The sequence below is a fragment of the Miniopterus natalensis genome, chromosome 4 (genome assembly GCF_054644295.1).
Source record: "Miniopterus natalensis isolate mMinNat1 chromosome 4, mMinNat1.hap1, whole genome shotgun sequence".
Taxonomy (NCBI): domain Eukaryota; kingdom Metazoa; phylum Chordata; class Mammalia; order Chiroptera; family Miniopteridae; genus Miniopterus; species Miniopterus natalensis.
In genome coordinates, this window is record NC_142084.1 from 11,897,741 (window position 1) to 11,920,192 (window position 22,452).

A 22,452-nucleotide genomic window follows, 5' to 3' on the forward strand; every position below is an offset into this window, starting at 1 on the left:
AGTAAACATCCATATACCTGTCAGCTAATTTACCAGTTGTTAACATTTTGCCACATTTGCTTTCCCTCTCTCTAAACACACATTAAAACTTTTTTTCCAAACCTTGGAATAGTTTCAGATTTACAGAAACGTTGCATCCATTACATAGAGCTCCTGTATACCCTTCACTCAGTTTCCCCTTATGGTAACATCTTTGATAACCTTGGTTCAGTTGTCAAAAATTAATTGACATTGGTACATTACTGTTCACTAAATTATAGGCTTTACTTCCCCAGTATCTTATCAGTAATGGTTTATTTTAACCTGCAGGGCCCAGTCACAGGTCAAGCATTACATTTTGTGGCCATGTCTCTTGGTCTCCTTCAAACTAGGACAATTTCTCAGCTTCCTTTAGCTTTCTCTTTTTGGATTTTCATGACAGTAACGTTGTGAAGACTCCATGCCAGTTGTTAGTAGTTTGCCTGTGTTCCCATGTTTTGATTGCTTCCAGAACTTTCCATTATAAAGATACATATTTTTAAATCACTTCCAGAGCTTTTGTTGTAAAGATACTTTAAAGAAATACTTTGAGACTTTCTGAAACTCTCCAGAGATAAGATACATTATTCTTTTGCAACTAGAAATCTGTGGAGCGAGGTTTCCACACCTTGGGAGTGAATGTCTTGTTCCCAGTTTTTTACCGTATGGCTTTAGTGCCCCTTGAAGACACTGTCCTGAAGAACATATGTTGGGAGCTATGCAAAGTGCTTATTTTCTAATGCTATCATTTCTTTTTCATAATTAGTTGTCATTCTTCTGGAAAGAAGAACATCCCTTTCTCTTGTTTATTTTATTTTTAGGTGAAGGAGCTGTATGGCATGTGGATCAGTCACTTCATACAATAGATGTTTGATTAGAAAAGTTGGACACAAATGAAATTTTAAAATACAGGATTCGGCTTACACATAATTGTTGACTCCTCAAAGGACTTACTGTAAATCTTTGCAAAGCAAGTAATTACCTCTTAATTTTTGTTATTCTTATAAACTTGAATTTCATGTATACCACATTTACTCGACACATTATTGAGCGCGTATTATGTTTCAAGCACTGTGTTAAGCACTTGGGGTGGGGGAAAGCCGAAGAAGCATGGTGTCCTTCATGTAGATGCTTTCTTTTAGTTTTGAAGACAGGGTTGCCCAGAACCCAGTGAGCGAAGGCAGTTATGAAGCTAGACCTGGAGAATCTTGATTTGGGAGGTATTGTATAGGTTTTTGTTGAAAACCTTGCTCAAGTAAATGCGTTGAAGTTTAGAACCCTAAGCAGTCATCTCTGTGTCTGATGACAATATGTGGTAGATAGTTGACAGTTTCTTCCTGTCGTCTTTTTAATACAATATTGAATTATGATTGCGGACCCCTCCCCTCAATGTGCAGTCTTGTCTAATTTTTATTTATTTATTTTTTTGCTTCTAAGGACATTTTCCAAGTGTTTTGGAATTCACACCTCCATGAGGCATGCCCTAGAGGCATATTTCAGAGGCTCCTAAGACCCTGACGGTTCAGAGCACTGGGGAGGCAGTCACCAGCCTTTGTTCACTAGATCCCCTTTGGGCATGATCAAGAGGTCCATGAGGAGGAGATTTCTAGAAGTTCTCAAAAGTTAGAGGCTGAGCCCGGCCGGGTGTGGCTCAGCGGTTGAGCATCGACTTAGGATCCAGGTGATCGATCGGGTTTGATTCCTGATCAGGACACATGCCCGGGTTTCGGGCTCGATCCCCAGTGGGGGCGTGCAGGAGGCAGCTGATCAATGACTCTCATCATTGATGTTTCTATCTCTCTCTCTCCCTCTCCCTTCCTCTCTCTGAAATCAATAAAGACATATTAAAAAAAAAAAGTTAGAGGCTGAGGACAACCTAGCATAGCTCAAACCAGGAGACCATCTTTTATGAGATGGAACCAAGTACAATGTCTGGGGTGAAAGACCTTTCTGTCCCTGCTTTCAGGTCATTTACGGGACTCATCGCGCCGAGTTGGACCAGCAGGCCTGGGGTGATGAGGGGCCCCTGCTGCTTCTCCCTTACATTAGGTGGCAGAAACTTACAGCCTCTGAGTCCCCTAAGGGAAGGTCAAGTGACACTTTGCTATATAAATACTAGAGTTATCTCTGAAGGCAAAGGGGTTTTCCACCAGTGATTTTTGTTTTGTTTTGTTTTTATATCTTCAGCAGTATCTACCTTCAGATTAGTAAGCTGGACATGCCCACAATTAGGCGTGTACCTGTCTCTAAAGAGGGAAAGTGCCTGTCAGTTGCCCTGCTATGACCTCAGGTTCCAGAATATCCAGGCAGCATTCCGTAGAAGAGCCGTTCCCCTCTGGATCGCACCTACACTTAGAATCAGCTTCCTGCCAAAGGGAAAGGATAGCCCAGTGACCAGAGAACACCCATCACTATGAATTGTTTCGGAAGTGACTTCTCGAAGCTTCCCGAGGATATGTGCTTACTCAATATACACTCTCCTCTGTCGCTTTCACTCATAGCATCTGAAGATGAACATTTTATTTCCAACTGGAGGTAGGGAGTTCGGTGCCCACCCCCCCAGCCTTTGCTCTTCGGTTGGAATATCAAATCACTCTCTTAAAAGGAGCCAAGGCAAAAAGGTGGGCTAGGGAAGGAAGTAGTTGTATCGTTTCCCCTGTGTGGTTCAAAAGGGGGCAACTGATTAGTTCCTTCTGGCCTTGCTTGGCTCATGCGTGAAAAGAGAAGGGCTGGCTTGGGTGAAAGGATAGCTCTTTATTCTTAAATTGTTGAACCCTGACCAAGTGAAACTATTTCTGATGGCTGCCAGTAATTCCCACCGTTTTGAAATCAAATGGTCCTATAACATTCTCTGGGATACTAGAGCTGAAAGCTGTGCGGGAAAAGCTATACAGGAAGCCAGCATAGCTACATTAGTCCATCCGTGTAGCGCCCCCTGAATAATTATTCAGATCTTAAACCAACTACCAAGTGCCTTGTACATAGAAAGTGCTCAGGGAAGGGTAGCTATACTTGTTACTTTTTTTTAAAAATCCTCAATATGTTTTTATTGATTTTTTTTTATAGAGAGAGAGGAAGGGGGGGAGAGAGAAACATTGATCAGTTGCCTCCCATATATGCCCCTGACCGGGGGTAGAACCAGCAACCTGGGCATGTGCCCTGACCAGGGATCGAACCCGCAACCTTTTTGTGCACGGGGCAATACTCCAGCCAACAGAGCCACCCGGCCAGGGCTATGCTTGTTATTTTCATTATGACACATGAGTTTATAATCTTGAACTGAAATGTTTTAGCCAAAGCTTGTTAATTCAGATGTTTTAATATAAAAGTCACCAAAGAATCAGGGTGTAAAGGAAAGAAACTCAATAATGTACTTCTTGAATTCAAAACTACGTAAAACACCCCCTAAGACCCAACTTTTATTTTCACTTAGGAAAATCTGTTCTTAGTTGTTTGATTTGGGATAGGTGACGGGCTGCCTTGCCATAATAAAAGGTGTTACACACATAATGCTGAGTGAGATAGAAGCAGAAAATCCTAGTTGAGGGCTGCAGACTGTAAATGACTTATTTCAGGGGAAAATGGAATCCAGAGGCTCAGTGCTGAGCAATTCATCTTATTGGAGATAATTGGCAGCTCCTAGAATAATGACGGATGCACCAACCTGTGGGCATCAACACACCGAGAGGTACACCCTCGGATGGTGTGGAGGGAGGCAGGGAGCTCCTCGGCCACTCTGCTTTATTTCATCACCACAGCTGAGAGTCGTGCCCTTCCTAGAGGATGGCACAGTGAGAGTCACCTCGCTTAGAGCTAGGCTTGAGGAGGGCTCAGATATGACGGAAGAGACGTGTGAATTCAGTTTGATCCAATTCAACAGGTACATGCACCCCTGGGTTGAAGGTAGCACGCGGGAGCCTGGGGCTCCAGGGAGGAGCAGCATGTGCCCTGACCTCAAGGAGCTTACATGGACACAGGAAGGAGAGAAGTGTAAAGGAAGTTTTCAGGGCCAGTTTGAAATCCTCTTGGGCTGCCATAGCAAACTAGCGTAGACTGGGTGGCCGAAAGAACGGAAATTTATTTTCTCACAGTTCTGCAGTCCAGAAGGTCAAAGTCAGGGTCCCAGCATGGTCGGGTCCTGGTGGGGACACTCCCTGGCTTGCCCCCTTCCCCCTGTCTGCTTACATGGCCCCTCCTGTTCTTACAAGGCCAGCAATCCTGTTGGACCAGGACCCCACCCCATTCCTCATTTAACCTTAGTTACCCCCAAAAGCCCTATATACAAATACAGTCACCCTGGGAGTCAGTGTCAACATACGAGTTTGGGGGACACAATTCAGTCCATAGCAATAGGTCCTCACCCACATTACAACAAATATCTTAAAGTGTATCCATACCATACATTATATATTTTTGTGGGGTTTTTTTGGTGTACAGTAAGTGAAAGGATTTTTATAATTTTGCGTTTGAAATTATTTGTCTGAGTCACGATTGGTTGCTGCTTCTCAGCAGTCCTTCATACTTGGGTTTTTTTTAAAAAAGTGACAGAATTGTAAGTTGTTTCCAAATATAATAAAATGTTTGTGAATCCTAAATTTGACGAGTGAGAGTAATATAATGCTGGATTTTTGTGTTTAATGGAGCATTAACTGATTTCTATTTTGCAGTTTTTCTATCTTGGGGCCAATACTTTTTTCCAGGTCCCACTTTTGTAGGCTCTTGAAAAGCTCGTTCGGCCCTGGAGCATTGTCTGTGACGCCTAATGGCTCATGAAAGGGCCCCGCTTTCCACTTCTGCGCAGGTGGCTCCCACTCTCACCTCTGCCGCAGCACCCCCAGCTGTCTGCCGCCGATGTCTCACTGCCCGTGTCACACGCACCCCTTCCCTTCCAGCCTGCCTCCTGTGCTGGGCTTTGAACTCAGGCCTCTTGATTCCAAATTTGAGACTTGACTATTATGAAGCACTGAGAACCACCGAGGAAGCAGACAGGACGTTGAATTTGAGGGACAGGATTTGGAATAATAATGCTATTAATAGAGGTGGGGCAAAAAGTCAGAGAAGGTATGATGGGGGGGATGGTGAGGTCAGCTTGGGCTTGGTGTCACCAGGTCCGCGTCTCCTCTTCGTGACTCTGTCTTGGCTTAACAGCTGTCCTTCTGAACCAACTTCTTTGTCTCCTAATTAATCACCACCCTTGATTCTCCAGGAGCCATGTGCCAGCCCAGGCTGTGGTGAGGCAGCCTGTCCGGGGAGCCAGAGGCAGGACCGCGGTCACAGCCATTGTCCAGACGGGTGGGGACTGGAGCACCAGCCTCTTCAGTGTCTGCCGAGACAGGAAAATTTGTATGTTTCCCTCTTCATTTAAGTTCTCCTTTACTATATTCTTTCCCAAGACGCCAGTGGGTGGAAAAGCACCATCAGGCACAAGGACAGAAATTAAATGGTTTTAGAATAACTGGACTAATCCTCTAGTGACTCAAATGAGTTTCTTGGCAGGAAAAAGCTTGCCTTTCAGCGCTGTGGATGCTTTTATAGAATAAGTGGTGACTTAACAATTTTTTTAAAAGGCAAAGTACACTGTTGGCAAAGACGCTCAAAACGGGCTCCCGCATCTGTGGGAGTATAAATTCGTACAACCTTCCTGGTGGATGGTTTAGCAATATGTGTAAAAAGAACATCGAGTTATACGTAGCTTTTGACCCAGTAATTACATTTTCAGGCATTTAGTCTAAGGAAATAAATCATGTGCAGAGATTTAGCAGCAACATGAAATTTTGCAGCATTGGTTATTATGGCAACAATCCGGACAACTAAATGTTCAGCGAGGGCATCATGCAATGAATTATTATACAGCCATGAGAAGGCATGTTGTAGAGGAACATTTAATGGGACGGAAAGATGCTTTGGATACATTTTTAAGTTAAAGAGGCAGATTGCAAAACTATGCACCTTAGGCACCATTTTGGGGGGAAATACTTAGAAAAATATCTGGAACGGTAGAAATACAAATGTTTGCAGCTGGTGTCTCCAGATGGTAGGCTAATGAATAATTTTTATTTTATTTTTGTTTATCTCTCTAGTATTTCTGTGAGGAATGTGTGGCACTCATAACAATAGGAAATGTTACAAAAGAAACCCCCTTGATTGACATCTTTGCAGATTAGTCATTCACAAGTACCAACGACACTGTCCTCCAGCCACGTGACTTCTTCCCCTTGGGACTGAGGTTCCTGGCTCACTGATTCTATTTTTACCTGAGGACATTCTGACCCACCTCTGGTGCCACAAGTCAGTACCCCCTTCCAGGGCCTCATGCTCTTGCCCTAGGGAACAATTCGGTCACCGAAATTTTCTTGGAGTATGTGTGTGGTTGGGGGTTTCCTTTGAAGGATGAGGGATAGTCTCTGAAGTTCAAAATCCAACATACCCTAGATCTAATATTTCTGAAGACCATGGCTCTCCCCGCTCTTCACAGGCTCTGGGAAGATCTGAATTTGTCCCAGAGTACGGGGTGGATCACTGAAGAGCACTGAACTGTTACATGACCCACGTCCTTCAACCAAGAGTCTTGCGGAGGGAAGAGCTCTAACACTTTTTGGTGCCCTGGACATCCAGGCTTACGCGTTCACTGCCTGGGCCTCACAGAGAAGGGACTGCCCGGCCCCAGACCCGGCCTTCCTCCTGTTCCTGTCTCTTCGCCCATCTGCCCCAGAGCTCAGCAGGTTTCTTCCTGCACCTGCTGCCCATGTGGGCGTCTGACCAGACAATTGTGGCAGTTCTCTGATTTTCTCAGGATCCTTCCCGGTTCTCGTCCAGATTTTCTGACTTTGGTCGTCACCTAGTGCTGAGGTACAGAGAAGGCAGAACAGCCACGTGGAGATGTGAAGCCCCGGTCCCAGGTTGGGGAGTGGACCATACTCCTTTCATAGCTTGCGGCTGGGGGCTGGGGAGCCACTGATGCATTTCCGAGGAGGTCAAAGCCTGGAATACAGTGTGCTGATTGGGAGAACACGTCTGTACGTGATACAGACCTTGGTCTGAATCTTAACTGCCTCTTACTAGTCATTTGACCTCAGATTTTCTGGGTCTTCATCTTCCCACCTCTGAAATGAGACTGATGGAGGCGTCCACCTCAAGGGTTGTCGTCAGGACTAAAGCAGATGGTATAGACGACCCACTCCTAACAGTGGTTTGGAACATATGTGGATCAGAGGGGTTTTGTTGCATGTTGGACTGAGTTGAATAGTGACCCCTCAAAATTCATGTCCGCCTGGAACCTCTGAACATGACCTTAGTTAGAAACAGAGTTTTTGCAACCTAATCAAGTTAAAAAGAGGTTGTAGTGGGTTAGGGTGGCCCTAACCCCATGGCTGGTGTTCTTGTAAGAAGAGGAAAACTTGGGCACAAACACACAGAAGAGGGAGGCCATGTGGGGGCAGAAGCAGGAATGGAGTGATGCCTGTAGAAGCCCAGGAATGCTGAAGATGACCAGCGGCCACCAAAGCTGGAGAGGCACGGGACAGACTCTTCCTTGGAGCCCCAGAAGGAGCCGATCCTGCCTGCACCAGATCTCAGATTTCCGGCCTCCAGGATTCTCCAGGGAGGGAATCATTTCTCCAGTTTTACGATGGCCAGCCTGCGGTGTTTTGTTCTGGCAGCCCTAGGAGAAGACTCAGGCAAACGTTGGATTTCACTAGATGGCGATGGGATAGCTCACAGGATCAGAAAACCAACCGGAAGCAGCTCGGGAGGGATGCGATGCGTCGCGAGGAGCTAGCTGACAGGCTGGTCAACTCCCAACATTTTCACTCTCTTGTCTTCCTGTCCGAGAACCGATGTTCAGCAGCCAGAGCCCAGTCTGTCTAGCTTAGGCCATGTGCTGTCACTTGGCCGCGCCCGGGCACTTTGAATGACAGTCCTGCCAATATTGCCCTCAAGAAATAATTTTCTAAATTTTTCTACTGCGGTGCTATTACCAGGAAGATCCCTATATATATATATATATATATATACACAATAATGCACTTAGTGAACCTTAGGTATTAATATTATTATCATACAGTTTTATTACCCTCCAGCATGTGAAGAGCAAGGAGTAGAGTCAGGGGACTTAGACTGGCTGCTACACAGTGAGTTCTACCCGATCCCAAGAGAACCTAAAAAGTTGGTCAAGGAAAGGAGCGCTGCTCCCCACCCCTCCGCCTTAAACACGGCCCCACTGCTTAGCCCTGCTCCCCACCCCATCGGTGTTCGAGGTCACCTGCTTGTCCATTTGAGCGCCCACTCTAGGGGCAAGGAGAGAAGGGAGGACATGTGAAGAGATACGGACACTCTCCTTTACAATTGGCCATGACCCATGGAGGACAGGCCGTGAGTATACAGCACAGTGATCTCGAATGTTCTGTGTCCTAATCGTTGCTCCCAGATGGGCGTCTGTTTTGTGGCTGCTCATGGTTTCTCCAAGGCAATCGTCTCAGGAGAAAATGTAAAGGCAACGTCCCTTTATCCACTCGTTACCTGTGCCGTCCTTCCCCGGCGCAGCTGGCGTATGCGCCACGACCCCGGGCTTCTCTCCTCCCTTGCTCAAAAGGGCTACTTCATCCACAAACCTTCATTTCCAGCAAATCGCTGTGAAAACAGATGTGACAAAAGTGGGAACAAAAAGGAGAGCTTCTTGCCATGACCTTGTTCCAGGTCCGGTTCCCACGCTGGGATAGTTTTCCATTAAATGCTGAGAATTATTGCTACAGTTTGCCATCCGTTAAGCGAAGGGCACATGAGGAACAGTGATGATTTCCGTTTCTTTTTGCCATTTTGCTGCTTCATTTTACCGTAATTATATTCTTTGAACCGCCTCCCTCTCCCGGCCCTGCGCTTTTGTCTGAATTCGCTGCGCGCCGACATCAGCAGGCGGCTGCCCCGCGCCCTGTGCAGACGTGGGTGCTGCGCGCATCGTGGGCAACGTGCGGGGTGTCCTGGCTTTGGGAATGTTTGGGACGTTGCCCCAGAAGGAGGTTCGTGTGGAAGGTGTGACCAACATTGATTTGTAATCCGACCGACATTGACTGAGTTCCTACCTATGTCTGGACACGTGGTCGGCGTCACAGCCAGAACAGTGAGTGAGACAGAGGCGGGTCTTGGAGGAGGCAGGCAACGAGCAGATAAATCAGTAAACGGATAATTGCAGCGGTGCTAAGGACAATGAAGGGAATAAACGGGGTGCTGTGAAAGGGGGTTACGGGGGTGTGGGCAAAGGATGGTTCTCCGAGGACTGGCTGAAGCCGATACCTGAAAGATGGGAAGAATCGGCCTTCCCTGTGCAGGGCACCCCGAGCAGCGGGCAGGAAGGAGCCTGGTGTGGACCAGGAGCCATCAGATGCCCAAGGTGGGCAGAAGGAAGTGGGCCAGGAGTTTCTTTGGTTTTATGGAAGAGGAAGGAAGCATGGAAAGGCCGCAGACTGGGGTTCATGTACCCAGACTGTGTCTTGGGTGAGGGGTCGGCTCCCTGGAAGCAGGGACCACCCTGTCCCGCTCACTGCTCGGATGCCCAGCAGAACGGGCGCTCGGCCTCTGGGAGGTGGTTCCCAGGAGGTGTTGTGTTTCACGCATGAGTTTTAACCCGTATTCTCACTTGCCTCTTCTCACACTTCACTGAAAGAATCACAAGGCCTCACAGTTAGAAGGGCCAGGGGGTCAGCTGGTCCAGCCCCTCAGCTGCTTATCCAGAGCCCGTCTGCAGGGTGCACGGCGGGACCTGGCAGCCTCGGCCTCTGAGCATTTCCAGGGAGCAGGGCTTCTCCCCTTGGGAGCCAGCTCAGTGCTTTAGTCAATGCTTTTGAATGATGCAAAATTCAGAAGTACCTGCCCCTTCGGTATATGGAAAGCAGCTACTCCATCATTGCCCCTCTCTACCCAGCTCTTCCCAGAGCCAACCACCCTTACCTGAGTCCAGACATGCTTGTAAAGGTATGCAAAAATTCAAATAAAAATAGGTTACTTTTTTATTATAAATATATCATATAATCATTGTAAAAAAGAAAAATACAAAGTAGTACATGAGAAAAAAGTATTCTGAAATCTCAGCGGTCACAGGTCACCATGGCTACGACGCTGGTATCTCTCCTTTCAGATTTTTTTGCTCTATGTGCCTGTATATAGTTTACACAAAGAGCAGGGTTCTGAACACACTGTTCTGCATATTTGTTTTAATGACGTAGGTCTAGGCGGTCAGACCCTATCAGCACTTCTGGGGCTAATGTTTTAAATTGCTGCATAGATTCCATTGTATGAATGGACCATCATTTATTTTTTATTTAATTATTTATTTTTATTTATTTTTTGTTTTTATTCTTTAATTTTATTTTTGTTTAAAATATTACAGATGTCCCTTTTTCTCCCCAATGACCCATTCCACCCCATCCCCTCCCCCTCCCCAGTCGCTCTCCCCACCATTGTCCGTGTCCTTGGGTTGTGCATATAAATTCTTTGGTTACTCTCTCCCCCTCCACCCACCCACCCTCCTCCCTCCCTCTGACATTCGTCAGTCTCATCTGTGCATCCATGTCACTGAATCTATTCTGTTCATCAGTTTATTAAGCTCCTTAGATTCCATGTATAAGCGAGATCATGTGATGTTTGTCTTTCTCTGCCTGGCTTATTTCACTCAGCATAATATTCTCCAGGTCCATCCACACTGTCCCAAAGGGTATGAGATTTTTCTTCTTTACAGCTGCGTAGTACTCCATGGTGTGAATGTCCCACAGCTTTTTCATCCACTCACCTACTGATGGGCACTTGGGCTGTTTCCAGATCTTAGCTATTGTAAACTGCGCCGCTATGAACATAGGGGTGCATATATTCTTTCTGATTAGGGTTTCAGGATTCTTAGGATACATTCCTAGGAGTGGGATCACTGGATCAAAAGGCAGCTCCATTTCTAAGTTTTTGAGGACCCTCCATACTGTTTTCCATAGTGGCTGCACCAGTCTGCATTCCCACCAGCAGTGCACTAGGTTCCCCTTTCTCCACACCCTCGCCAGCACATGTCGTTTGTTGATTTGTTGATGGAGCCATTCTGACAGGGGTGAGGTGATACCTCATTGTGGTTTTAATTTGCATCTCCCTGATGATTAGTGACGTTGAGCATTTTCTCATGTGTCTCTTGGCCATCTGTGTGTCCTCTTTGGAGAAGTGTCTATTCAGGTCCTTTACCCATTTCTTAATTGGGTTGTTTGTCTTCCTCTTGCTGAGTACTATGAGTTCCTTGTACACTTTGGAAATTAGCCCCTTATCAGATTCATCCTTGGCAAATATGTTTTCCCAGACCTTGGGGTTCCTTTGTATTTTGAGGCTGTTTTCTTCTGCTGTGCAGAAGCTTTTTAGTTTGATGTAGTCCCATACGTTTATTTTTTCTTTTGTTTCTCTTGCCCTAGGAGATGTATCAGTGAAAACTCCACTACGTGGGATGCCTGTGACTTTACTGCCTGTTTTCTTCCAGGATTTTTATGGTTTCGTGACTTACATTTAAGTCTTTTATCCATTTTGAGTTTATTTTTGTGTATGGTGAAAGTTGGTGGTCTAGTTTCATTTTTTTGCATGTATCTGTCCCATTTTCCCAGCACCACCTATTGAAGAGACTGTCCTTACTCCATTGGATACTCTTGCCTCCTTTGTCAAATATTAACCGACCATAATGGGTTGGGTCTATTTCTGGGGTCTCTGTTCTGTTCCATTGATCTATATGTCTGTTGTACCAATACCAGGCCATTTTGATTACAGTGGCTTTGTAATACAGTTTGAAGTCCGGCAAAGTGATCCCTCCCACTCTGTTCTTTTTTCTCAAGATGGCTGCAGCTATTTGGGGTCTTTTTTGTTCCATATAAATTTTCGAAATGTTTGTTGTAGGTCTGTGAAATATGCTGTTGGTATTTTAATAGGAATTGCATTGAATTTATAGATTGCTTTGGGTAGTATAGACATTTTAATGATATTAATTATTCCAATCCATGAGCATGGTATATTCTTCCACTTGTTTAAATCTTCCTCTATTTCTTTTTTCAGTGTCACGTAGTTTTCCGAGTACAGGTCTTTTCACATCTTTGGTTAAGTTTATTCCTAGGTATCTTATTTTTTTAGTTGCAATGGTAAATGGTATTTTTGTTTTTTTTTTTTTTTTTAGTTTCTCTTTCTGAAAGTTCATTGTTGGTGTATAAGAATGCCATTGATTTCCGGATGTTTATTTTGTATCCAGCTACCTTGCCAAATTCGTTTATCAAATCTAGTAGTTTTTTGGTGGAGTCTTTAGGGTTTTCTATGTACAATATCATGTCATCTGCAAATAATGACAGTTTTATTTCCTCCTTTCCAATTTGGATGCGTTTTATATTTTCTTCCTCTCTGATGGCTATGGTGAGGACTTCCAGTACTATGTTGAATAAGTGGTGAAAGTGGACACCCCTGTCTTGTTCCTGTTTTTAATGGAAATGGTTTTAGTTTTTCCCATTGAGTATGATGTTGGCTGTAGGTCTGTCATATATGGCCTTTATTATGTTGAGGTATGATCCCTCTATTCCCACTTTGCTGAGAGTTTTTATCAGAAATGGGTGCTGGATTTTGTTGAACGCTTTTTCTGCGTCTATTGATATGATCATATGGTTTTTGTCCTACATTTTGTTTATGTGATGTATCACATTTATTGATTTGCAGATGTTGTACCAGCCTTGCATCCCCAGAATAAATCCCACTTGGTCATGATGTATGATCTTTTTAATGTATTGCTGGATCTGGTTTCTAGTATTTTAGTGAGGATTTTAGCATCTCTGTTCATCAGGGACATTGGCCTGTAATTCTCTTTCTTTGTAGTATCTTTATCTGGTTTTGGCATTAGGATGATGCTGGCCTCATAAAAAGAGTTTGGGAGTTTTCCGTCCTCTTGAATTTTCTGGAATAGTTTGAATGGAATAGGTGTTAATTCTTCTTTGAATGTTTAGTAAAACTTGCCTGTAAATCCATCTGGTCCAGGACTTTTGTTTGCTGGGAGTGTTTTGATTACTGCTTCAGTTTCATTAGTTGTTATCGGCTTATTCAGGTTTTCTACCTCTCTCGATTCAGCTTTGGAAGGTTGTATGCTTCTAGGAATTTGTTCATTTCATCCAGGTTGTCCAATTTGTTGGCATATAGTTGCTCATAGTATTTTCTTACAAACCTTTGTATTTCTGTTGGGTCAGTTGTTATATCACCTCTTTCATTTCTGATTTTATTTATTTGGGTCCTCTCTCTTTGTTTCTTACTGAGTCTGGCTAAAGGTGCATCAATCTTATTTACCTTTACAAAGAACCATCTCTTGGTTTCATTGATTTTTGTATTGTTTTTTTAGTCTCTATGTCATTAATTTCTGCTCTGATTTTTATTATTTCCTTCCTTCTACTTCCTCGGGGCTTTTCTTGCTGTTCTCGTTCTAGTTCGAGATAGGCCTGTATGTACCATCATTTATTTAAAAATTCCCACTGTGGATCTATATGTAGTTTCCAGACATTTTGCTGTTCAAACCAATGCTCTGTGAATATCCTCAGACCCATGTCATTTTGCAGGCATGTGACTTTATCTGTTGGCTAGTTGTTGTAAACTGTACGTTTAAACGTACCATTCTAAATCTTGCTGGTGTTGCCAAATGGCTCTCTATTTGGAAGTTGTGCTGATTTACATTCCCACCCGCAGAGCATGAGTGTTCCCCATTCCTGTCGGGAGCGACCCACTATCAGATGGTTCCGCTTTTTGTAACAATTATCTGAAATGTGCCTCGTTGCGGTTTCCACCCACCTTTCCCACGTTCACTCTCCAGGCTCCACACTCAGGTTTCGTGTAGGCGTCTTCTGATCTCGGCCCCCCTGTGAGTTGGAAGGATGAATAATGAACCTCAGCCCGTGCATGGGGGTGGAGCCCCCCTCAGGGAACAGGCGCGGAGCATTTGGGCGCTGGGAACTCACATAACCACCAGGCCTTTGAGTAGAAGAGCTTCAAAGAGGCCAGATTTCTGGCTCAAATCCCTTGTGAGCCTGAGCACCTCAACTCTAAGCAAAGCTTAAATGGTAGTACACTGTACATTATTACAGGTTTATTTTTAAACTCACAGTGTGTCTCAGATTTAGCTCTGTTGGCACTTAATTGATCTTTCATTGCATTCTCAATTATGGTATGATTCACGCCAGCAGGTTTGGTTACATTTTCATCTGTTAATGTACATTTAAGTTATTTTAAATGTTAATGCTACAGTGGACATCCTGTACCTGCCTCCTTGTGAGTGCATGGAAGCGCTACTCCAGGTTGGATACTGGGAAGTGGAATTGCTGGGTCCTGGGTTCAGACAAGTCGCCTTCCAGAGTGGCGGTGCCAGTTCCCACTGTCATCACTGCATAGAGCGCCCATCTTGCCATGGTTCCCCTCAACATTTGATATTAAAAAACTTACGAACATTTGCCATTCTTAGGGGTAGTAACTGCTTTCTGATGGTCTCAATCTGCATTTCCCTGTTGACTAACAATGAACAACTTTTCATATTTGCTACTGGCCACTGGTATTTCTTCTTTGGTGAATTACCTGTTCATGTCCTATACCCATTCTCTTCTTCTGTTTAATCCTTTACATATTGATTTTTAGGAACTCTTTGTATATTCTGGATACTTACCCTTGACCTGTGATATATGTTGCAAAGTTTTCTTCTAGAGACTCTTTAAGAAAAAGATGCCATCGTCCTAGCCTTGTGCGTTTGTCTTGCGGTGCGAGCCGACTGTGTTTGTCCCACTGTAGACCAGTGCAGTATAGGGCAGTAACACCTCACACAGAGACCTTTCCTGAAGAAGTTGAATGATTTAAGACTGTCCCACAGGAGTAAATATAAAGTAGTGGTGGTGAGGATGCTGTGTTGGAGTACACAAATCCACAACCGTTGTGGCGTACTAGATACATATGTAATATTAATAAATGTATGAACTTGGGCAAATTACTTGAATCCTCTGGGCATCAGTTTGCTCATCTGTAAGTAAAATGGGCATAATGAGAATATCTAATTTATAGGATTATTGTGAGAATTAAATGAGTTAATGAAAAGTATTTTTAGCAGGGGTTGGCCCAGGATGAAATTTGTATGAGCATTAGCTATTACATAATAAAAGTCTGGCTTTCATAGTGTTTGTTATCATATCTGATTCCTGCCCCAAGTCAACTGGACTTGGATGTGTTTCCTTTAGCATGTAGTACCACCTCTTAATGAATACTTTCATAAAGTCATAAAAATAACATACAGGAGTTCCACTGCACAAAGCAGCAGTTTCTTTATAATATACTTACTGAGGATGATAGACGTTTCTCTTTGCCAGTCAAAGTGGTGCCACTCAGGTAATTGTGTAAACACTATTTATTATTCACTTAGCTTGCCAGCTTCATAATTCTGCAATTTTTGATTAATTTCTTATTTGCAGGGATTGTTACACTATTTTTGTAATCCATGCATACAGTGGTATTGGATTGATTTTTGTGTGTCATGATTTCAAAGTCCACAATTCAAGGTTGCGTATAGAATGACCACTGTGAACTTGCTGTAAGTTTACTGGGTCATTTACTGTCCTCTGAGTTGTTCCTACCAGTTGTTAGTGCTGGGTGGGGCCTGCTGATTTCACTGGGAGTACTGATTTTTTAAAATTGTGGAGTGAAACATTCCAGACCGATGCAAGGCTGAATTCAGAGTTTGTTTTCAGCCATGTGATGCCTACAGAATGTGGTGTCGCCATTATCTTAAGATTTCTGAACGGATGAAACAGGTGTTCTTCGAAGATGGGTGGCTCCTTGTCAGCCGCCCCCCCCCCCCCCAACCACCCCAGCCCTTGTGTTCCTTGTGTACCTGCTACTTCACTCCTGTGTGACACTGAAGAAGTCCAGAGTTCTGCCGCATCCCTTGGAGGTTCTGAGATAAAGCAACATTCCTAGCTTTTTGTTTCTTCGCCACTGAATTTGGGAATGGGACTTTGCAGTCCTCGCTGTTGGGGAGGGAGAAAAGGACAGGTAGGCAAGGAAGAGCCTTTGATAAGAAGTTCTTCTAGTGGGCTAGTGACCTGGTACGTGAGCCTTTGTGTCTGGTGCACTAAAAGGCTGTGATCACTACCATTTCACACTCATTAGAATGGCTAAAATAAAAAGGACTGACAATAGCAAGTGTTGGTGAGGAAGCAGAACAATGAACTCTCATACATTGATGGTGGGAGTGTTAAGTGGTACAAATACTTGTGAGAACTCTTTGTTAGTCTCTTGTGAATTTAGACATAAATGTACCCCAGTGACCCAAGCAATTCCACTTCCAGGAATCCACCCAAGTGAAATGCCCCAATAAAGACTTGTATATACATGTTCATAGTACTTATTCATAATAGCAAAAATTGGAATAACCAATGGGAGAATGGATAAACAATCTGTGGAATACTCATATGTTGGAATACTATTGAACAATACAAAGAATAAACTACAGATTCACGTAACAACATAGATGAGCCTCAAGAAACGTGACGTTGAACAGAAGAAGGCAATTACAAAAGTAAATACAGTTCCATTTATTGAAGTCCAAGAAGAGGTAAAACTAATCTATGGGAAGAGATATCAGCACAGTGATTGCCTCTGGAGTTGGGGTGAATGGTGGGGGGATCCTCTGGGAAGAGGCACTAAGGCACTCCAGGGTGAGGGCGATGTTCTGTACGTTCGGTTATGTGAATGCGATTGTTAAACTCATCTAACTGAACGTTTGTGATCTGTGCATTTTCTTGTATATATATTACGCCTCTAACATTTATTGAAAGCATTTTAAAGGTTATGATTAGCTTTCTGTTTCATAGTCCTGATTACTTGTGTTCATCAAGGCTGTCATCTTTCCCAGTGCGAGATGACATAATATCTTTACACCAGGGGTTGAATCCTGAACCCCGTGGAACTGAACGCACAGTTTTGCATGTCGGGGTGCATATTTTCCTTTCCCCTTGAGGAGCGAGTTCACAGCTATCACCACACTCTCAAAAGGGTCTGAGACCCAAAACGTATTTAAAACGGAACCTCTGTGTTAGATGGTTCATGCAGAGCGTGTAGGAAGCAGTATCAGTAGTTAAAGATGAATGAGTGATTAAATGACAAGCTGTTTCCAGTTGACGTTTAAAGAACCAAGTCTCTAATAGTTCCCAGATTAAAACTGGCAGTTATCAGCGGCTCCCCTAAACTAGCAAAGATTAGAGTAACCCCCTGACCTGAGGAATAGAATGAAGTCCCGGTGAGACGAGCAGTCTGAATCAGTGTACCACGCAAGAGCTTTCAACCCCGGTTATGGAAAAAGATGCCTGTTATTCAAAAGTATCACATACTGTGTCTATTTTAAATATTGAAATTGGATAGGTAAACATAATAGAAGCGGCTGCTGTGATTCAACCGGAAAAAAAATTATTGAATGTTTCTCTGGACAGGAAAAAACAATTACCATTGTGACCGCGAACAGACCTGTTTCAGGCTCAGCGTTGCCAGCGTTTAACAGGAGACTTGACAGGGCTCGGTAGGGTCATTTTCATGCCCCGAGTTTTGAGAATTGGTGGCTCCTTCGCAGTCCCCGATTGCAGGGAGATGGTGCAGCATTAAGCTGGTGGCTAGGGGTGTAAATGCTCTTCGAGGGGGGAAGCTTCTCTGATCACATCTGAGCACCTGGGCTTTCTTTTATGTGGTTATTGACAGGTTTCTGTGGCCTGTTTTGTCCTGTGTGTCTTGAGTGCGACATCGCCAGGCATTACGGAGAGTGTTTTTGTTGGCCGTTGTTACCTGGGTCCACCTTTGCGCTAAGAGTTGGCACCAGAGAGAGACACAAAATATGGGTAAGTGTGTTTGAATGTAGGTGTGAGCCTGGGTCCGTAAGAGAACCTAAATGTCCTTCCAACCTGTACCCCGCCCCCCTCCCGCCCCCCCGAAAGCGAAGAAAAGTCTGAGCAAGGATGCTTAAAATCACACTTAGTGGAAGACTCTGGGAAACGGAAAGGAAGGCATTTCTGATTTCATTCATTACTAGGGTGTATGTTAATCAAAATGTCACATTGTGAAGGGTATTTCCAAGGGGGGTTTATTATAATGCAGGTTATCGGTCAGTGGGCCATTCCTGTTTCTCTGATTGCAACAAGAGAAGATGACAATTAGAATTGCATCAAATTTAGCAGCTATATTTGGGATGGCCTGACTTAAACTGCAGTCTATGAGGCATGTGCAGAATTCACTTTGGGGGCTCCCTGGGGCCCTTCACATTTCCAGTGCAGCTGAGGCTGAGTTGCAGTGAGACAGTGAGGACAGACAGTAAGATGTGGACAGTTAAAAAAAAGCATCTCTTTATATATTCATATGAAGTGGTCCCTAAGATATATTTTTAAGTGAAAAAAAGAGTGCGGCCTAGAAGTATGCAATTGTCTGCATAAAAGTCTCTACGTATACTTGTGTAGATGGAATTTATTTGGAAGTGTGGATGACAAACTGCCAAACACTGCTTGGCGCTGGACTGGTGCTGAGTGGCTGGGGACACCTGTGGAAGGGGGATTGACTTCTTCCTTCCTGTCCCTTCTTACTGTGGGAATTTTGGACCATGTGGACTCATTACCCATTTCAAATAAATAAATACAATAATTATAAATATTAAGTCCTAAACGGAAGAAAGAGATGCTGACAGGGAAAGCAGTGGTTTCAATAATGAACCTGTGTCAGAAGTCCAAGGACCAGGGCTTTGAATGACAAGGACTGATTAGCAGTTGAGCAGCTTGGGGCTTGAGTAAGCCAGTGGAGCTGTGTCCCTGCATGGTGCCTTGGGGGCATTGGTGTACCTTGGAGGCTGTGCCACCAGATAGTACTGTAGAGGTCCCTGGGTGATGAATGGGCCTGTGGGATTGCACCAGGTAGTACTGTAGAGGTCCCTGGGTGATGAATGGGCCTGTGGGATTGTACCAGGTAGTACTGTAGAGGTCCCTGGGTGATGAATGAGCCTGTGGGATTGCACCAGGTAGTACTGTAGAGGCCCCTGGGTGATGAATGGGCCTGTGGGATTGCACCAGGTAGTACCTAGAGGCCCCTGGGTGATGAATGGGCCTGTGGGATTGCACCAGGTAGTACTGTAGAGGCCCCTGGGTGATGAATGGGCCTGTGGGATTGCACCAGGTAGTACCTAGAGGCCCCTGGGTGATGAATGAACCTGTGGGATTGCACCAGGTAGTACCTAGAGGCCCCTGGGTGATGAATGGGCCTGTGGGATTGCACCAGGTAGTACTGTAGAGGCCCCTGGGTGATGAATGGGCCTGTGGGATTGCACCAGGTAGTACCTAGAGGCCCCTGGGTGATGAATGAACCTGTGGGATTGCACCAGGTAGTACCTAGAGGCCCCTGGGTGATGAATGAGCCTGTGGGATTGCACCAGGACAGACACTGGGTCTCCCCGCAGGGCACACTGTGTGAGGACTGGCTGGCCGTGCACTGCTGTTGGCCTTTGTCCATCTGTCAGCTGGCCCGGGAGCTCAAGATGAGGACCTCCCAGCTCTATGAAATCTCAGAAGCCCCTTCAACGAAGGACACCTTTATCTGACAGAGCAAGAAACTCCTCCCCATTCCCCCTTGCCCTCCTCTCAAAACCCTCTCAGTAGAGAAATCATTTTTCTTGTTAAGTTTTCACTGGAATAGAAAATAAATGACCTCCCCACCCCACTGTCTTTACTGTTGTTCTTTCTTCACATCTCCCCAGTGAAGAGGATATTATTTGTCTGCATTTGCTCTGCCTGGAGTTGTGGAAGGCTGAATTTTTCACCATCTTCCTACCGCCGCTCTTTCCTGAGGGGTGTCTGGGAGGCTGGGAGGATTGCTGTATGGCTTTCTTATGCTAAGCCCCCTTTTCCAAAAGCACCAGTGATGGGCAGGAGGTGGTTAATTTTCATTAGCACCTGGCCTGGGCACTGAACGTCACTGAAATACAGAAGCATTATCCCCACGCCTCCAGTCCTGACTGCGCAGAGGAGAAAGCCTTGGGCTGCCGCTCATCTTGAGCACCTCCCTGGAACCTGCAGATCTTCAGCCCCAGGTCAAAGCCTTAGTCAGGCAACTGTTCTGGGTTGAGTTGAATTGTGTCTCTTCCCCTCCCCTTCCCAAAGATGTGTTAAGGCCTAACCCCTGGTATCTGTGAATGTGACTTTATTTGGAAGTAGGGTCTTGCGGGAATAATTAATTAAGATGGGGTCGTTAAGGTGGACCCTAATCCAATATGATTGCTGTCCTTAGAAGAAGAGAGACCTAGAGACACAGGGAATGCAGCCACCGGACCATGGGGCAGAGACTGGAGTGATGCTCTCCCAAGCCAAGGATGGCCTGCGGCTACCAGCAGCTGAAAGAGGCGAGGCTTGGGAGGGAGCGTGCCCTGCCAACATCTTGATTTTGGACTTCTAGCCACCAGAACGTGAGAGAATGTTTCCGCTGGGGTGCTTTGTTGCAGCAGCCCCTAGAAGCTAATACACCCACCGTCTACCGTGTGAGCAGAATACTCTTGCTTTTGTTAGGGGGCTGCACAGCACGGTGCTGAGGAGCCTGGCTTCGGAAGCCTGAACTGTCTGCTTCATATTCTAACTGTGTAACTGTGGGCAAATTTGCTACTCTTGTGCCTCAGTTTCCTCATCTGTAAAATGACAGCGCTAACCTCAGAGGGCTGTGAGGATGCTAACAAGTTGCAGGACTCAGGACGCGGGCTGCTCTGCGGCTACCTGGTGCTCCTGGCACATCAGACCAGTTTTCCATTCACTGTTGAGATATAAAGTTTTTAATTAAATTTTAAATTGAAATGGAGTCAATTAAAGAAAGACTATTAAGTAAAATAATAATATGATATAGGATGTATTATGGAATTGTACACTTGAAACCTATATAATTTTATTAACCAATGTCACCCCAATAAATTTAATAAAACATTTTTAAAAAGTAAAAAAATAAAAATGGATGGTTGGTGGATATGGCAAATCTTGTGGTGGCAAAACGTGAATTCTACTGAGTACTTGTATGCACCAAGCACTGTTCGAAACACTCTACATGTTTTCAGGCATTTAATCCTTAACATCCCTCAGGTAGGTGCTGTTATATCTTCATTTTCCAGAAAAGGAACTGGAGCCACAGAGAGGTTGAGTGATTTGCCCAACGCCACACAGCTGGTAAGCGACAGGCAGCCAGGCTCTTGAGACTGTGCTCCTAGCGTTTGTGCTAAGCAAGCAGAGACTTCTGGCCCAGGGGCCTCTGTGGGCCCTCGTGGTTGTACAACCTGGGCTTGTACGACCTGGTGACTCAGCCTGGTCGAGAGGAAGTGTCAGCCATCCCCACCGAAACCAAGCAGTGCCCCTCCAAAGGGAGCCCTCTCCTCCCAGCCCTCCCTCGTGGATGTCCAGAGCAGCTGCCAGAACCACAGCCCTTTGGGAAGATTAAATGCTCGATGCTGATGTTTAATCTCTGACGAAGTACTCCCCTGTCCGAGCCAGCTACTGAGAAAACCAGGCCTGCGGGACAGCTCTATTACGTGAAAATAAACCTGTTTTATTGTTTTTTATTAAAGCACATATCGGGCTTCACAAGCTCACAGCTGGGAACAACATGCGTTTTTGGCAAAGGAGACTCGGGTAATCGCTCCACTTCCACATGAGCGAGCCCTCCCTGCGCGGAGAGCAGATGGTATTTCGCGCATCGTTCCCGGCCCACTCCTCTGGCTGATGCAGGAGGTGTGAGAGGAGCCCCCTTCCCTCCCCCTTTCCTCCTCCTGATCAGCCTGGGTGGTAAAGGCAAACTTAACACTTCCTTAGAGCCACACGCCCAAACAAGTAAAACCCTGGGCTCTGAAAGCATCGGGTCTGTATCACCGAGTCAAGAACATAAAACGGAGAACTAGCGCATGGAGAGTTCTTGAACTCTGGTGCTGGAGTGTGGTCCTGAAGCAGGGTGGTTTAGGGCCTTCTTCTGGTCTCCTCCAGAACATGTCACGTCCAGCAAGAGAAGGGCTTAGCCAAAGCAGGTGACTCCTCCCAGAGAAAAGATGTCCAGCACCAGGTACTTAATCGCAAGACAGCGCTGATACAAAGCCTCCGTCTCCTCGGCCTGACAGCAAGCTGCCGGGGGCCAGCCCCCAGTTCCCGGCAGGGAGGCACGTTCTCTGTGCTTGCTTCTCGCTGGGAAGTTCCGTTTGCTTCTCTAAGATGCAAAGTGCGGAGCGGACCTCCGATGACCCCATGTGGGTAAACACCACCGACACCCGCAGCACACATTGCACAGTCACCCAACAGTTACAGAACCAGAAAACCAACGAACAAGCCCCACCAAAGCTCTCGGCTTTACGGCGGCCTGTGCTAAGGCAATAAGCCGCCACCC

At 45.3% G+C, this 22,452-nt stretch overlaps 1 protein-coding gene across 1 annotated transcript; it reads left to right on the plus strand.

The window, feature by feature from the left end:
• Positions 1 to 1,859: 1,859 nt before the first annotated feature.
• PLAC8L1 (PLAC8 like 1) lies at positions 1,860 to 19,648 on the plus strand. Its single transcript, XM_016202903.2, has 4 exons — positions 1,860 to 2,553; positions 5,225 to 5,361; positions 17,773 to 17,909; positions 19,508 to 19,648. The coding sequence occupies exons 1-4, from the start codon at positions 2,432 to 2,434 to the stop codon at positions 19,646 to 19,648; spliced, it is 537 nt and encodes a 178-aa protein (XP_016058389.1). The 5' UTR covers positions 1,860 to 2,431.
• The last annotated feature ends 2,804 nt before the right edge of the window (positions 19,649 to 22,452 follow it).

Excerpts from the sequence above, each read along its gene's own strand:
- PLAC8L1 (XM_016202903.2), top strand. The coding sequence starts at position 2,432 with ATGAATTGTTTCGGAAGTGACTTCTCGAAGCTTCCCGAGGATATGTGC. Across the intron at positions 2,554-5,224 it reads CATTTTATTTCCAACTGGAG|GAGCCATGTGCCAGCCCAGG; the intron begins GTAGGGAGTTCG and ends TTGATTCTCCAG. Across the intron at positions 17,910-19,507 it reads GAGAGAGACACAAAATATGG|GGCACACTGTGTGAGGACTG; the intron begins GTAAGTGTGTTT and ends GTCTCCCCGCAG.